Here is a 13,611-nt window from a genome sequence, read left to right as displayed (position 1 = left end):
TTTTTTTTTTTTTTTTTTTTTGTGTGTGTGTGTGTGTGTGTGTGTGAAAGTCAGCTGACTATTGCTTTGGGAGCAGGGGGCTCAGGAGCTCTTGGTGGGGCGGGTCCGCTTCCTCTTCACTGTCACAGGCTTCTGGCTGCGCAGGATGGCGCTGGCCCTGCGGATGGCTGCCATGCGCAGGTCGGGGCGGTACTTGTTCTTGCAGATCATGTGTCTGGTGCTGCTGAGCGTGGCGCGAACATTCTTGTTGTTGTTGGTCCGCAAGTAGGAGGTGGCAGGCTTCCGCTGGCCGGATGTCCGCTTCATGACCACCACGACACCTTTGCCGTCTACTGCCGACTCCACGCCCACAGTCTTGTGGTGAATCAGCCTGCTGTAGCGGAAGTAGTTGCGGGCCTTCAAGTTAATGGGCTCGGTGCTGTAGTTCAGCTTGTTCCTCTTGATCAGGAAACTGGAACAGTTCCGCACGACCATCCGTTGCAGATGCGCAGACATGGCGGCGGCTCCTCTCGCGGCGGCGACCTGAAACGGAAAGACGAACAAGATTTAAAAAAAAAATTTGTCCTACTTCCTGCATTAACTCCATTTTAGTGGGTGATATTTGATCTTATTTGGTCCTCTTCTCCCCCCTCCTTTTTTTTTTTTGAGACGGAGTCTCGCTCTGTCCCCAGGCTGGAGCACAGTGGCGCCATATTGGCTCACTGCAACCTCCGCCTCCCGGGTTCAAGCGATTCTCCTGCCTCAGCCTCCCGAGTAGCTGGGGCTAGAGAGGCCCGCGCCACCATTCGCGGCTATTTTTTTGTATTTTAGTAGAGACGGGGTTTCACCATGTTGGCCACGTTGGTATCCATCTCCTGACCTCGGGATCCGCCCGCCTCGGCCTCACAAAGTGCTGGGATTAGAGGCGTGAGCCACCGTGCCTGGCCTGTGCTTTTAAATCATGAATTTCACTTTGATTTTATATTGTTACTTTGCTTCTTTTTGTCCTCTCTTGTAACTTTATTGGCCATCCATTTAATTTCAATCTTACCATGTTTTATTTCAGATATTATTCATAAAGAGAATTTAGCCCACTTGATTTATTGTTATTGATGCCAAGAATGTGTTCATACACCTTAAATTATGTTTTCTCTTTCTTATGCTTTGTTTTTCCTGTTTCTTCCTGACTTTTGTGGCATTTGTATTGGTTTCTTTGTATTTCTTTTTTCTCAAATCATTTGAAAGTTCTGCAAGAAGCTGTGGTCAGTATCTTTAAACTTAAAAAAAGAAAACAAAAAACTGATGTCCTTTAAATAAGTGATATGCTTATAAAGAAAAAAGGATATATCTTTTCTCTTTTTAAGACAGGATCTCTGTCACTCAGACTCGAGTGCAGTGGTACCATAATGAATACTGTAGCCTCAACTTCCTGGGCTTAAGTGATTCTCTCACCTCCCCCTCTCAAGTAGATGGGACCACGGGATCATGCCACCACACCCAACTAATTTGTTTATATTTTTGTAGAAACACAGTCTCACTATGTTACCCAGGTTGGTCTCAAACTCCTGGGCTCAAGTGATCCTCCTGCTTTAGCCTCCCAAAATGCTGGGATTACAGGCATCAACTACTATGCCTGGCAGTATATATTATTACCCATTCTCTTCTCCAAACATGATGAGACTTTTAAAAGTTAAAATTCTCTCCCCAAGGGCCCATAACACCCACATTTATTGAAATAAACTGGAATTTTAATTATAGATTATTTTTAATATTTCAATTTTTGCTTTTTCTATTAGCATTAATATTAGATTTTATAAAAACATGATCAATAATTGGATTTCATGGGGCTTTTACTCTCCAGCATTTTTTTTTACTCTACCTCTTTATTGAGTCTTTTATTTAACTGCAAGTAGCATCAAATGCATTACAAAGAAGCTTAATTAAAAACTAGAATTTTGGCTGAGATAGTTCTAAGTTTCAAGCAGTTTGATGAAGGCTCCCAGTCTGTCTCCAGAACTATTTTGTTTGTTCATTTTGTGTTTTGATAATAACTATTCTTATGGTGTGAAGTGGTATCTCTTGTGGTTTTGATTTGTATTTCCCTAGTGACTAATGATCTTGAGCACCTTTTCATATGCTTATTAGCCATTTGTGTATCTTCAATGGGTAAATGTCTATTAAGATCGTTTGTCCATTTTTAATTTGGATTGTTCAGTCGTTGAGTTGCAAGTGTTCTTTATATGTCTACATAATGGATATTTATCAGATATATGATTTGCAAACATTTTCTCCCATACTATGGGTTATCTTTTCACCTTCTTGGTACTGTCCTTTGATATACAAGGGTTTTTAATTTTTATGAATCAATTTACCTAGCTTTTTCTTTTGTTGCTCGTACTTTTAGGGTCATATTAAGAAACCTTATCCAACGTCAAAGAACTCCATAAAGATAGTTTATATTATAGTTTCAGCGCTTACATTTAGGTCTGTGATCCCTTTTTTTTTTTTTTTTTTTGAGGCAGAGTCTTGCTCTGTTGCCCAAGCTGGAGTGCAATGGCGAGATCTCTGCTCACTGCAACCTCTGCCTCCTGGGTTCAAGTGATTCTCCTGCCTCAGCCTCCCGAGTAGCTAGGATTACAGGCACCTGCCACCACGCCTAATTTTTGTATTTTTTAGTAGAGACGGTTTTCATCATGTTAGACTGGTCTCGAACTCGTGACCTCAGATGATCTGCCCACCTTGGCCTCCCAAAGTGCTGGGATTACAGGCATGAGCCACTGTGCCCAGCCCTTGATCAATTTTAAGTTAATTTTTGTATCTGCTCTAGAGTAGATGTCAAATTCATTATTTCGCACATGGATATCCAGCTGTCCCAGCACCATTTGTTGAAAAGACTATTGTTTTCCAATGCATTGCATTGTTTTGATACCCTTGTTGACAATCAATTGACCATAGATGCATGGGTTTAGTTCTGAACTTTTAATTCTATTCTATTGTCTATATGTCTGTACTTACGTCAGATATATAGTCTGATTACTGTGGTGTTGATTACTATGGCTTTGTCATGTTTGAAATTGGGACATGTAGTCCTCTGACTTGGTTCTTTTCTCCTAAGTTTATTTTGGCTATTTTGGATCCCTTGCATTTCCATATGAATTATGGAATCAGCGTATCAATTTCTACAAGACAGGCAGTTGGAATTTGATAGAGATTATATTACATCTGTAGATCAACTTGGAGGATATTGCCATCTTAACGATGTTAGGTCTTTAAATCCAGTAACTTAGGATATCTTTCCATTGACTTAGGTTTTCTTTCTTTTAATGATGTTTTGTAGTTATAATATATAACATGTGTTCCATTTTATTTTTCAAGCTTCCAACATATCAATAGTAGCTCTCCTGAATCTATTTTTTCTCTCACAATTTTGATTTCCTTATATTTTTGCTCTACACTCTGGATTCTTTGAGATGGTCTTGTAATTTACTAATTCAGTTTTCAGCAGTATCTATTTTTTCTATTAACTGCTTCCATAGTTTTTTCAACTTAAATAGACATCTTCTGTTTAATTCCAAGGACATTCTGGTTTTCAGATTGCTTCATTTTCACAACCTGCCTGTTACTCTTTACATTTCACTAAGAACATGAACAAGAGGCCGGGCGCGGTGGCTCACGCCTGTAATCCCAGCACTTTGGGAGGCAGAGGCGGGTGGATCGCCTGAGGTCAGGAGTTTGAGACTAGCCTGACCAACATAGTGAAACCCGTCTCTACTAAAAATATAAAAAAATTAGCTGGGCGTGGTAGCGGGCACCTGTAATCCCAGCTACTCGGGAGGCTGAGGCCTGGAGAATCACTTGAATCCGGGAGGCGGAGGTTGCGATGAGCCGAGATTGCTCCATTGCACTCCAGCCTGGGCAATAAGAGCGAGACTCAAAAAAAAAATGAACAAGATTTTATTTTTATTTTTGGTAAGAAAGCCAGCTGACTCTTTATTGCTCTGGGAACAGGGGGCTCAGGAGCTCTCGGTGGTGGGCGTCCCCTTCCTCTTCACTGTCACAGGCTTCTGGCTGCGCAGGATGGCGCTGGCCCTGCGGATGGCTGCCATGCGCAGGTCGGGGCGGTACTTGTTCTTGCGGATCATGTGTCTGGTGCTGCTGAGCGTGGCGCGAACATTCTTGTTGTTGTTGGTCCGCAAGTAGGAGGTGGCAGGCTTCTGCTGGCCGGATGTCCGCTTCATGACCACCACGACACCTTTGCCGTCTGCTGCCGACTCCACGCCCACAGTCTTGTGGTGAATCAGCCTGCTGTAGCGGAAGTAGTTGCGGGCCTTCAAGTTATTGGGCTCTGCGCTGTAGGTTGGCTTGTTCCTCTTGATCAGGAAACTGGAACAGTTCTGCACGACCTTCCATTGCAGGAGACATGGCGGCGGCTCCTCTTGCAGCGGAGACCTGAGACGGAAAGACGAACAAGATTTTTTAAAGAGTTTTGTCCTACTTCCTGCATTAACTCCAATTTAGTGGGTGATATTTGGTCCTCTTCCCTTTTTTTTTTTTTTTTTTTCCCTGAGACGGAGTCTCGCTCTGTTGCCCAAGCTGGAGTGCAGTGGCGTGATCTCGGCTCAGCCACCCAAATAGCTGGGACTACCGGTGCGTGCCACCACGCCGAGCTAGTTTTTGTATTTTTAGTAGAGATGGGCTTTCACCATGTTGGCCAGGATGGTCTCGCTCTCTTGACTTCGTGATCTGCCTGCCTTGACCTCTCAAATTGTTGGGATTACAGGCGTGAACCACCACGCCCGGCCAGATTACTCTCACTTTTACCTTTGTTAGGGACTTGCCTTGTTTACTGATAAATCACCAATACTACTGGTGTGTATTATGCCATCTAACTCACAGTAGGTGCTCAATAATATCTGTTGAATGGATGAAGAATGAATACCAGAGTCTTGTAATATTAGACTAAGGTCCTTGAGTGACTGCCAGATTTGCTTTCACATTTCTAGGATCTAGTTTATTTGGCACTCGACAAATGGTCCTTGAACTAAACAGAGAAAACTGCACTGGTGGTTTTACTTTAAAGCTGCTTATTTTTCACAGTTTCCTTATCTTTAAATTGAAAGGTGTTCTGTTTCTGCCCAACCCCCACACACCCTACAGACCTTGTGATGGGTTGAGTTTTTCAAAAGATTCTCACCTGCTTTAACCTCTTATGAGCTTAATTTATATTCACCAGGTGAATTTGAAATCTCAGGTTTCTACAGTACTGCCTTTTCCACATGTATGGCCAGTTCTCATGATGAGTTTACTAAGTGACTTTGGATTCTTTTTTAGCTATTGCTACTCATCTGCACCTTTCTATGTTGTAGTTATTTTAAAGCACACACCCCTCCATACACACACTTGAGTCAGGGTCTCTCTCTCTCTGTCACCTAGGTTAAAGTGCAGTGGCATGTTCATAGCTCCCTACAGAACTCCTGGGCTCAAGCACTCCTCCCGCTTCAGCCTCTCAAAGCGCTGGGAATTCAGACATAGCCACCGCGTGGGGCCAAAAACATAGGATTTTATTTACTAAACCTGTATTGTGTGCATGACCCAGAATTGTGACGGTACAGTAACGACCGACAAAGCCGTGTTTCCCACCCTCATGGCACTTAACAATGTTTCTATGTGTTTTTAAAGGCCCAGTAGGGATTCAATTGCAAAATAACAAAAACATTTCAGTTCCTTAACCCCATAAGGTACAAAACATGATTGGAAAATGATTGGGGGAAAAAAAGCCAGCAATGTCTTCCCAGTGGAGGAGGGAGAGGACAATCAAGTCTCGAACAAATAATTTATCTTGCTAGTCACAACTTAGCTATTTTGAGTTATTTTCCAGTGATTATAAACTTCCAGTCTATTCTCCCTGCATCGATCAAAAGTGACAAGAAAAAAAAATGTATTTCAGATCTGGAAAAAAAGAAAAATGCATGACAAGCAAACAAAAGTACTGGGAAATCATACGAGATCAACTTTAATTGACAACGTCTTTTGGTACCTAATATTTGACAATGATACCAACCCACCCGGGCCAGAGCGCCGCGGCAGTCTCCCCACTCCCACTCCCACGCACGCGGGGAGCTCTCCGGGGCTGTACTGCACCAAAGGCACTCAAAATACATCAGCTTTTCCTTACCTAGATTCTTCCACTACATCCAGCATGGAGCTGCTACTTCCAGAGTTGTAGTAGCCCATCTGTGGCAACAATTAGTTTTAAAAATGGAGGTGCGTCTCTAATAACAAAAGCCACCGGCTGTGAAAAGGGGAGCGAAATCTTTCTATCTGGCCGCAGCATCTCTTGAGAACCTTTGCCCCGAAGCACCCGTCAAGGCCCAGGGCCAGCTGGACGCGACTGCCTGGGGTGGAGCCTTCGCTATGGTCCCGGGAGGCTCCAGACGAGCCGGGTCCCGGGCCGGAGGGCGTGCTCATCCGGGAGGTGCAAAAGTCGGCTAGGGCTCGGAGCACCCAGGTTGCCTTGGTTTGGTCCGCGCCCTGCCCCCACCCTACCCCCTTCTTGTAAAAGGCCAAGGGTTTCCGAGCCACCACTGCCCAGGCCGAGTTCACGCTTGGGGCTCTTCAGCCGCCGTCCAGTAAACAGAGAAAGCAGTCGCGCAGAGGCGAGAGCACGCTGAATGAACGCGGGCTCCGGGGAAAATCATTTTTCCGCCTGGTTTTGCGCGTCAGCACACTGGGGTGCAGCCCTCCTTCCCAGAAGACCCCCTGCACACCCCCTCCTCTGCATTCCCACAGGGGCGGCGCGTTCGTCGGTGCGGCGGGGTTTGGGAATGGAGGCGTGAGGACCGCGCACCGAGGGCTTCATAGGCTGGGCGGAGGGCGTCGTTGGAAGGGGTGGGAGAGAAATGCGCGCCCACCACCCTCACGGAGGGCGAGGGACCCCCAAAAGCCACTCGCGGGCGCCGAGGCAGCAGGAAGGCAAGAGGCGGGGCGGGGGAGGGAGCGCGGGGGTCCCCGCCGCGGAGGCCGGGGCCGGCGGGAGGGGCAGCACCTGAGGAATCCGCCTCCGGCCGCAGCGGCCTCCGCCTCGCTCCGCCCCGGGAAACTGAGCGCGCTGCCCGCGCGCCTGCCAGAGAGACGCCAGCCGCCGGCGGCGCTAGCACCTCGAAGGCGGGCGGGCAGCCGGAGCAGCGGAGCGCAGCGCGGCGCAGGGAACGGCACTGCGGGTGGGGAGACCAGCGCGGCCGAGGCGAGGGCCACCCCCTGGTCCTTGCCCTCGCTCCCCGCCAGGGCCAGGTGAGCGGCCGCGGGGACTCCGGGGCGCGGGCGGGAGGTGAGGGGTCGTGAGCCGGACGCGGGAGCTCGTCTGTGGCCCACAGGGGCTGCCCTTTGGCGGGCTGGACGCCCTGGCCGCGCGGGGAAGCGCCGCGGCGGACTTTTCCTGAGAGATGGGAAGCGCAGCGGGGGTGTGAGCGGAGCGCGTGCGGGTGGCGAGGGAGCGCCGGTGCCAGCCTGGGAGCCGCGCCCGCTCTCCCTGCCGCCTCGCGTCGCCCACCGAAGGGACCCGGCCGTACTGTCCGCGCCCAGAGGCCAAAGGCCTGTCACCGGGCTCTACTCGCTGCCTTTGTGGCGGGAGCGAGGCGGCCCGGGCTTAGGATGAGGGAGCTGGGGCGCGCCAGGCAGCGTGGGGGGCCCGGAGCGGAGGCGGCGAGGGGGCGCCCAGTCGGTCTCCCCGAGCCCAGGGGCGGTGGGGGGCGCCGGGCAGGCGGGCGGGCGGCAGGTAGGGCGCCGCGGAGGTGGCGGGGAGAGGATGGATGGAGCTCAGCCTGGGAAAGTTGAGGGCGTCCAGAAGAGCGTCCGGAGGTGGCTGGGCGCTCGCTCGGCGTCTGTGGTTTTTTTTCCTTCACACCAAATGTCACTTCGTCATGAGCGGGCGTGCGTGTCTTCCGGCCAGCATGTCCATTTTTCTGTGCATGGCTTAGGACCACTGTTATTCCGAATGAGACACAAAGGGTTGTATTGACAGCTGACCGTGACACGAGCAGACAGCGAGTGAGGTGCGCCCTGGCCGGGGAGGGTGAGGGAGACTCGTTAAAGGAAATCCATTCCAGCCGTCCCTCTTTCCAGCTCCATTAAAAGGAAATTCCCTGTGTAGATTCAGTGCGTGGGGTTTCTCAGTTACACGCGTCGAAGGAACGTCCCCGAACGCGACTCATCTGCTCGGAACGGCCGCTGCCTCTAAGTGAGGCTGCGGGTCCTGGAGAAACTCCTCAGTCTTTCCCTTTTCTCCGGTGAACGTGACGGTTCCAAGGTCCTTATCCTCCCCACCCGCCCCTCTGGCCCCGGCCGAAAAGATAGAAACCACATTTAAATTCCTGTTTTTCACACCGTAAGATGTTTTTTTCCCCCACCTCGAGGCGGGAATCCCTGCTCAAATCCCATTTTTAAACCTAGCCATTTAAATACCGGGAAGAGCTTTCCCTGAAAAAGTTTTTGAACTCAATCCCCCTTAATGAAATTTCTCATTCCTCTGTACATGTTCTTAGACTTTAAATCCTGGTATTCTGCTTTGAGTGTTGTGACTGTGTTGCTTCTTTTCTTTGCTGAAAATTTCTAGAAGGTTTTATGAATTGTGATACTGAAAAATTATTTACAAGAGAAAAAAAATGTTCAGTTGAGATATTTAGTAATAAAATTACATGCATTTAGGTATGTGTTTCAAGAGAAAAATGTTTAATGAATGAACATTAAAAAGTAACGTCAGTAGGGTAAACATTTCAAACAACAGTGAAGAGTATACAGTGTAAAAATTAAGTCCTCTCTCTTCCCTTGCATACTCGCAAGCCATCATCCTCCTCCTCAGAGGCAGCCACTGTTGTAAAGTTTTTGTATATCCTTACGTAAGTCTACTAAAATGTAATTATGTTATAGATGACGAAAGGAATTGAATGTAAGACTGAACTATATATTCCTGGTGATGACTATTAACTTGATACCCACTCATGATGACATAAGATTATTCAGCCAAATGTGGACAATGATTGAAGATCAATTAGAGTGCTAACAGTCTTAGTATGCAGTGGAAAGAAGAACTCTTTAAAACTTTTATCTTCTCTCCCACGCACACCGGTTTCCCTATGTTGGTTTTTGCAAATTTTGTTGGGTTTTTCTTCCGTTTTTGGAATTCTTTATGAAGTAGAGAATGAGAACTGTAGCAGTTTGTCTATCATAGTTTGTATCTGAAAATACTGAAAACATGTGTATACGCCCATTGACATGACATAATATAAAGATGTTAGTGGCAAAGGATAAATACCAAGACCAAATGTTTTATTTATTTATTTTGAGATGGAGTTTTGCTCCTGTTGCGCAGGCTGGAGTGCAACGGCTAGACCGCGGCTTGCAACCTCTGCCTCCTGGGCTCAAGCTATTCTCCTGCCTCAGGCTCCCAAGTAGCTGGGATTACAGGCATGCGACACCACGCCCGGCTAATTTTGTATTTTTAGTAGAGACGGGGTTTCTCCATGTTCAGGCTGGTCTCGAACTCCTGACCTCAGGTGATCCGCCCACCTCGGCCTCCCGAAGTGCTGGGACTACAGGCGTGAGCCACCGCGCATGGTGAGGTTGCATCTCTTAATTCCGGGCCTCGATTTGCCACAAACCAGCCACACAACGTAACATTTTTTGGAGATACTTTGTTTCCCACTTGGTTAAATAAAGGAATTGAACGATGTTATTTTTAAGGGTCCTTCGACCTCCAGAGTTCTATGATTAAAATAGTTCTATGATTAAAAAGGGCTAAATACAACCCTTGGACTGTGGATGTTAGACAGCGAGGCGACAAAAAAGATGACTGAATGGTGGATTCTTGAAGAGGAGGTTAGAGATGTTTAAACTATATCCCTGCTCTTGAGTTTGATGTCATTGGAGAACAGCTACTCTACCCACGAAAAGTGTGTTTATGTTGCTGATAGAGGCCAAACTCAGGGCTGAGGACCCCTGCATGTCACCTTGTGTGGCTAAGGACAGTGAATTCTCACAGCTCACAGTGCCATATTTAGGAAAATTACTCTTTCCAAACTCTTCTTTTCGGTAAAATGGAAATAAACTTTATTTACCTACTTAAAAGAGACTTGACATAACGTAATTAATGCTTCTCTAAAGTATTTAGATTATGAACATCTCTTATAGCTAAGATATTTTTGTTACTTTTGATAAGTATTCACTTAGGGAGTATATTCTTATTAGGAAACTTGTAATCTGTAAAGTACTATATAGCCTTTGGGTTAATGATTCTCCGGTGGGGACGGGAGTTGAGGAGTGATTGTAAACTTGTGAAAGTAATAATTAGCTGATTTTAGTCACTATGTATGGTCTAAATTAAGGATTTCAAAAGTACACTGTAAGTGGTGATTGCAAAGTGTTGATGTTAAGATAGGGAGATCTCATACCCAAAGCTAAAGCTTTCTAAAAGCACCACTGATTAAACGTATGTAATTATTTTGAATAAGTCTAATATAAATTATAAATTATTTGCTTTAGGAATTGTTTGGGATGCTAAGAATAAGAACTAGAATATATTTGTAAGGGTTCTTAGAATAATATTGCTTGATTGACAAAGCTGACAGAAACAAAAGAAAATTAAATACCAGTAGTGAAATTCTTCAAAACAGTAATAGTTTTTATTTTTTCCAGCTCCCTTCCTAATCTTGCCATACGAATAAATTTTTTACAAATGTCTTATCATATTGTAGATAATTTTCACCCTGATTTTCTTACAAACTTTTTTGTATAGTTTACTTCCCATTATTTATAATAGTTTATGCAGTGGATGTTCATTATTCACTTAAAACCTATTTTTGATTTTCCAGCATAAAAAAATATAATGCCCCTTCTTATACACGTCACTTTATTTCTTTTTTCCCCCTTAACTTCCTTAGGATCGTTGTTTTCTTGAGAGATAGTATAGTGTAGTTGTAAGTGGGTAGGTTCTAAAATTAGAGGTTTTGGATTTAAACCTAGTTCCATTACTCATTGGCAATATTGGACAAGTAATTTATTTTCTCAGAACTTTAGCTTACTAATATGTAAAATGGGTTATAGTACTAGTTCTTTAAAGTTAAGATAAAAAGCAACAACACGTAAATGTTAGCTCTTATTTTTATTAGGAAATTTCTAGATTTCCAGTAATTTCTACATTACTTTTTCGAAGGATTACATAAATGTATACTGTCTTTAACAAGCTCTGTGTGTGCTTATGTTATTTTAAAACACTGTTACTAATTTGCTCAGTGTAACATTTTATACCTTTGTTTTGATTTGCATTTCTTGGGTCTTATACAAAGTGAGGGATAGTTTTTTTCCCCCTGCCTTATTGCTACAGTTTTCCAAATTGAGTGATGGAAACTTTATTACCTCAGTCATTTTGAGCTGGATGCTTAAGCTGGACATATAGAAGTGATCAGTTATACCACTAATGAAGAGCGAACCACATTTTCCAGTAGACTTTTTTCAAACTAATTGTAGTTTTATCTTTTCAGTCTGATAATGTTTATTAGCTATTACTATTATTATTATTTTAACTCTTAGAAAAGTAGCTGTTAAATAACTAAGATATAAACAATATTTAAGTGAAAATGCAATCTTCCTCGAAGAGCTGATTTATGGTTAGTATTATTGTGATCACAATTTGCTCGAATTTTACTAGAAATGCTTCTCAAAACTCGAGGAAAAATCAAGAGAGAAAATTTATGATCTTTTAGCTACAAATGGATAATGAAGTTATGTCCTCTGACTTGAGTTCTTATATAGTCAAGGTAATTTAGACTACACAAAAGCATGCCCTTGTGAGTTCTGGAGTTCCAGCAGCCCTGATATTTCTGGCAAACACACACCCAACAAGGATAACAGCAGCTCTTTGTGCTGTTGAGCCCCAGGAGGGCTCCCTATTGTGTACGCTTTCTTCCCTCCCATTCTTGACTGACTGGTGATAGCAGCTCCTTCAAGTACAGATGTGGAGTCCCGCAGTGACTCTTCTCTTCTCCCCAACTCTGTATTTGCCCCTACCAACCCACCCTTCAGTGCAGTTGTCTTTGTCCTATGATGTAGAGAATTCACTAGCTTTTCAAGGTTGTGGTTTCAGATTCTGTTTTTATTTTTCTCTATGCTTTATGGGTATCTTCAACAGTCCCTACAGTAGGGACTGAAGCCATGTTAGCATAGATTAACACGTAATCACTTGATAAGTGTTTGTTGCTGTGAACTATATCTTGTATTGTCTTCTCTGTTCCTGGTCATAGTTCTATTTTTACGGTGCCAGTCTGCAGAAGTAAGCACCAGTTGTGTCCTGTATTCCCGTGTTTGGCTATACTACCAAGGTTAGGAGTTAAGAGGAGACCTTCTTGTTATGGCTCTTCCAACTTTTTATGTGCTTTTTTAACTCCGGTGCTTTTCTTCTGTAAAATGGGATTCACAATTACTGCTCCAGTTACCAACCTTCTGGATAGGTTTATTTTGAAGATAAAATGAAATAATAAATGTGATGAGGCCAACAAACATATGAAAAAATGCTCATCATCACTGGTCATTAGAGAAATGCAAATCACAACTACATTGAGATACCATCTCACGCCAGTTAGAATGGCGATCATTAAAAAATCTGGAGACAACAGATGCTGGAGAGGATGTAGAGAAATAGGAACACTTTTACACTGTTGGTGGGAGTGTAAATTAGTTCAACCATTCTGGAAGACAGTGTGGCACTTCCTCAAGGACCTAGAAATAGAAATTCCATTTGACCCAGCAATCCCATTACTGGGTATATATCCAAAGGATTTTAAATTGTTTAAGGATACATGCACATGAATGTTCATTGCAGCACTGCTTACAGTAGCAAAGACTTGGAACCAACCCAAATGCCCATCGATGATAGACTGGACAGGGAAAATGTGGCACATATACACCATGGAATACTATGCAGCCATAAAATACAATGAGTTCATGTACTTTGTAGGGACATGGATGAACCTGGAAACCAACATTCTCAGCAAACTGACACAAGAACAGAAAATCAAACACAGCATGTTCTTACTCATAGGCAGGTGTTGAACAATGAGAACACATGGAAACAGAGAGGGGAGCATCACACACTGGGGTCTGTGGCGGGGAGGGGAGCAGCTAGAGGAGGAACAGTGGGGGTTAGGGAGTTGGGGAGGGATAACATGGGGAGAAATGCCAGATATAGGTGATGGGGATGGAGGCAGCAAACCACATTGCCATGTATGTACCTATGCAACAATCCTGCATGTTCTTTACATGTACCCCAGAACCAAAAATGAAATACTGGATTCTTGGAGAAAACTATTCAGTCACAGATATATTCTTGCCTAGCAGTGAAGTGCCTTTATTTTCAGCATAGCAACACAAATATTAGACCTCTTCCAATTTTGATTTATAATTTTTTTCTTTGTTTTTCACCAGATTGTACTCCTAAAACTTAACAGGCCATCAGGAGCAATTGTCTTTTGTTTATAAGATTGATTTAAAACAAGAGGATAAAAATGTCATCTTTATTCTCTCTTATGAACAACTATAGTCAAAATAAGGTGACACAATATAATTGTTTTGTGTCAGACATGC

The 13,611-nt window shown here is 44.3% G+C and overlaps 2 protein-coding genes and 1 pseudogene across 5 annotated transcripts in view; 1 reads left to right on the top strand and 2 right to left on the bottom strand.

The window, feature by feature from the left end:
* Window positions 1-41: 41 nt before the first annotated feature.
* On the bottom strand, window positions 42-6,212 carry LOC116561459 (annotated as a pseudogene). The gene is made up of 2 exons (XR_004273438.1): window positions 6,155-6,212; window positions 42-522 (listed from the first exon to the last, which is right to left on the bottom strand). The product of XR_004273438.1 is annotated as a 60S ribosomal protein L28 pseudogene (transcript).
* LOC116561458 (60S ribosomal protein L28-like) lies at window positions 3,952-6,920 on the bottom strand. Its single transcript, XM_032293239.1, has 2 exons — window positions 6,155-6,920; window positions 3,952-4,428 (listed from the first exon to the last, which is right to left on the bottom strand). The coding sequence occupies exons 1-2, from the start codon at window positions 6,211-6,213 to the stop codon at window positions 3,993-3,995; spliced, it is 495 nt and encodes a 164-aa protein (XP_032149130.1). The 5' UTR covers window positions 6,214-6,920; the 3' UTR covers window positions 3,952-3,992.
* Window positions 6,921-7,114: 194 nt separating this feature from the next.
* The window catches only part of GREB1L (GREB1 like retinoic acid receptor coactivator), a 316,301-nt gene continuing 309,804 nt past the window's right edge, over window positions 7,115-13,611 (top strand). The window contains exon 1 of one of the 3 annotated variants that reach the window (XM_032293228.1): window positions 7,115-7,269. The gene's annotated coding sequence lies outside the window, so the exon portion shown is untranslated. The remainder of the gene's footprint in view (window positions 7,270-13,611) is intronic. The other 2 variants (XR_004273436.1, XM_032293226.1) reach the window with 2 other exon arrangements.

The sequence above is a fragment of the Sapajus apella genome, unplaced genomic scaffold (assembly GCF_009761245.1).
Source record: "Sapajus apella isolate SASKATOON/1434 unplaced genomic scaffold, GSC_monkey_1.0 scaffold29, whole genome shotgun sequence".
In the NCBI taxonomy this organism is placed as follows: Eukaryota; Metazoa; Chordata; class Mammalia; order Primates; family Cebidae; genus Sapajus; species Sapajus apella.
This window is presented reverse-complemented; position numbering and strand designations above follow the sequence as displayed.

Excerpts from the sequence above, each read along its gene's own strand:
- LOC116561458 (XM_032293239.1), bottom strand. The coding sequence starts at position 6,213 with ATGGGCTACTACAACTCTGGAAGTAGCAGCTCCATGCTGGATGTAGTG. Across the intron at positions 4,429-6,154 it reads GATGTAGTGGAAGAATCTAG|GTCTCCGCTGCAAGAGGAGC; the intron begins GTAAGGAAAAGC and ends TTTCCGTCTCAG.